Consider the following 1,147-nt stretch of genomic DNA (forward strand, 5'->3'; position numbering starts at 1 on the left):
CCCTTCAGATCACACTGTGCCCTACACACTCTGCCCACACAGACCACCCCACCCGCGGGAAGACGGAGCCAGTGGGGAAGAGCCTGAACTCTGGGATGTGGCCTCAGCTCCTTTACAAACGGCCTGTGCAACCTTGGGCAAGTCCCAACCTCTCAACACTCCAGTTTCTCCTCTTCAGTGGCCTGGGGATACTATGCATATTTACCTCGTAGGATTTTGTGAGGATTAATGAGATAAGATATAGAACATGCTTAGCTCAGCTCTGGCCACACAGGAAGAATAGGTGTTGGCTCTTGTTGGAATTATGGTACCACCTTGGGCTTTGACCACAAGGGCCGGCTTCAAAGGACAGTGACTGACAGCAGAACAATAGAAATGCATTGAGAACAATGGTTCCAATGGGCAGCCCCTTCCTCACCCTTTACCCTTCTATAACTCTGGCCTTCCTCAGGGAGACTCCGGCGGGCCGCTGAACTGTCAGGCAGCTGATGGCCGGTGGGAGGTGCATGGCATTGTCAGCTTTGGGTCTGGCCTCGGCTGCAACTACTGCCACAAGCCCTCCGTCTTCACACGGGTCTCCAATTACATTGACTGGATCAATTCGGTAAGAACCGGACCAGCCCAAAGCCCCAGGGCACTTACCTGCCCACCTGGCCTCGGGAGTGCCATGCCCACCTGGTGACTGAGAACCCCCTCCTTCCTCTTGAGAGCTAGATGGGAACCCCTTGGAGGAGGCTGCAGACCTTGGCAACTGCTGGGCCCCCATAGGTCCCCAAAATTTCTGTGTGGGTAAAGCTGAGTGAAAAGGAACATAGAGGGTGGCCTTGTCCAAAGAGGTTGGACACTCATCAGACATATTAAGAGTGAGTTCCGCCAGACGCGGTGGCTCATGCCTGTAATCCCAGTATTTTGGGAGGCCAAGGCAGGCAGATTGCGAAGTCAGAAGTTCAAGACCAGCCTGACCAACACGGCAAAACCCCATCTCTACTAAAAAAATACAAAAAAGTTAGCCAGGCGTGGTAGTGCACTCCTGTAAACCTACCTACTCAGGCGGCTGAGGCAGGAGACTCCCTTGAACCTGGGAGATGGAGGTTGCAGTGAGCCGAGATTGCACCATTGCACTCCAACCTGGACAAGAAGAGTGAAA

At 53.6% G+C, this 1,147-nt stretch overlaps 1 protein-coding gene across 1 annotated transcript in view; it reads left to right on the forward strand.

The window, feature by feature from the left end:
- Positions 1-604, forward strand: part of LOC105529613 (chymotrypsin-like elastase family member 2A) — a gene marked incomplete at its 3' end in the record, with an annotated part of 41,633 nt that extends 41,029 nt beyond the window's left edge. Inside the window, 1 exon segment of the mRNA XM_011966792.1 lies at positions 452-604. Within this exon segment, the coding sequence (XP_011822182.1) occupies positions 452-604 (153 nt within the window).
- Between the last annotated feature and the right edge of the window lie 543 nt (positions 605-1,147).

This window comes from Mandrillus leucophaeus, unplaced genomic scaffold (genome assembly GCF_000951045.1).
Source record: "Mandrillus leucophaeus isolate KB7577 unplaced genomic scaffold, Mleu.le_1.0 Scaffold773, whole genome shotgun sequence".
Classification (NCBI taxonomy): Eukaryota; Metazoa; Chordata; class Mammalia; order Primates; family Cercopithecidae; genus Mandrillus; species Mandrillus leucophaeus.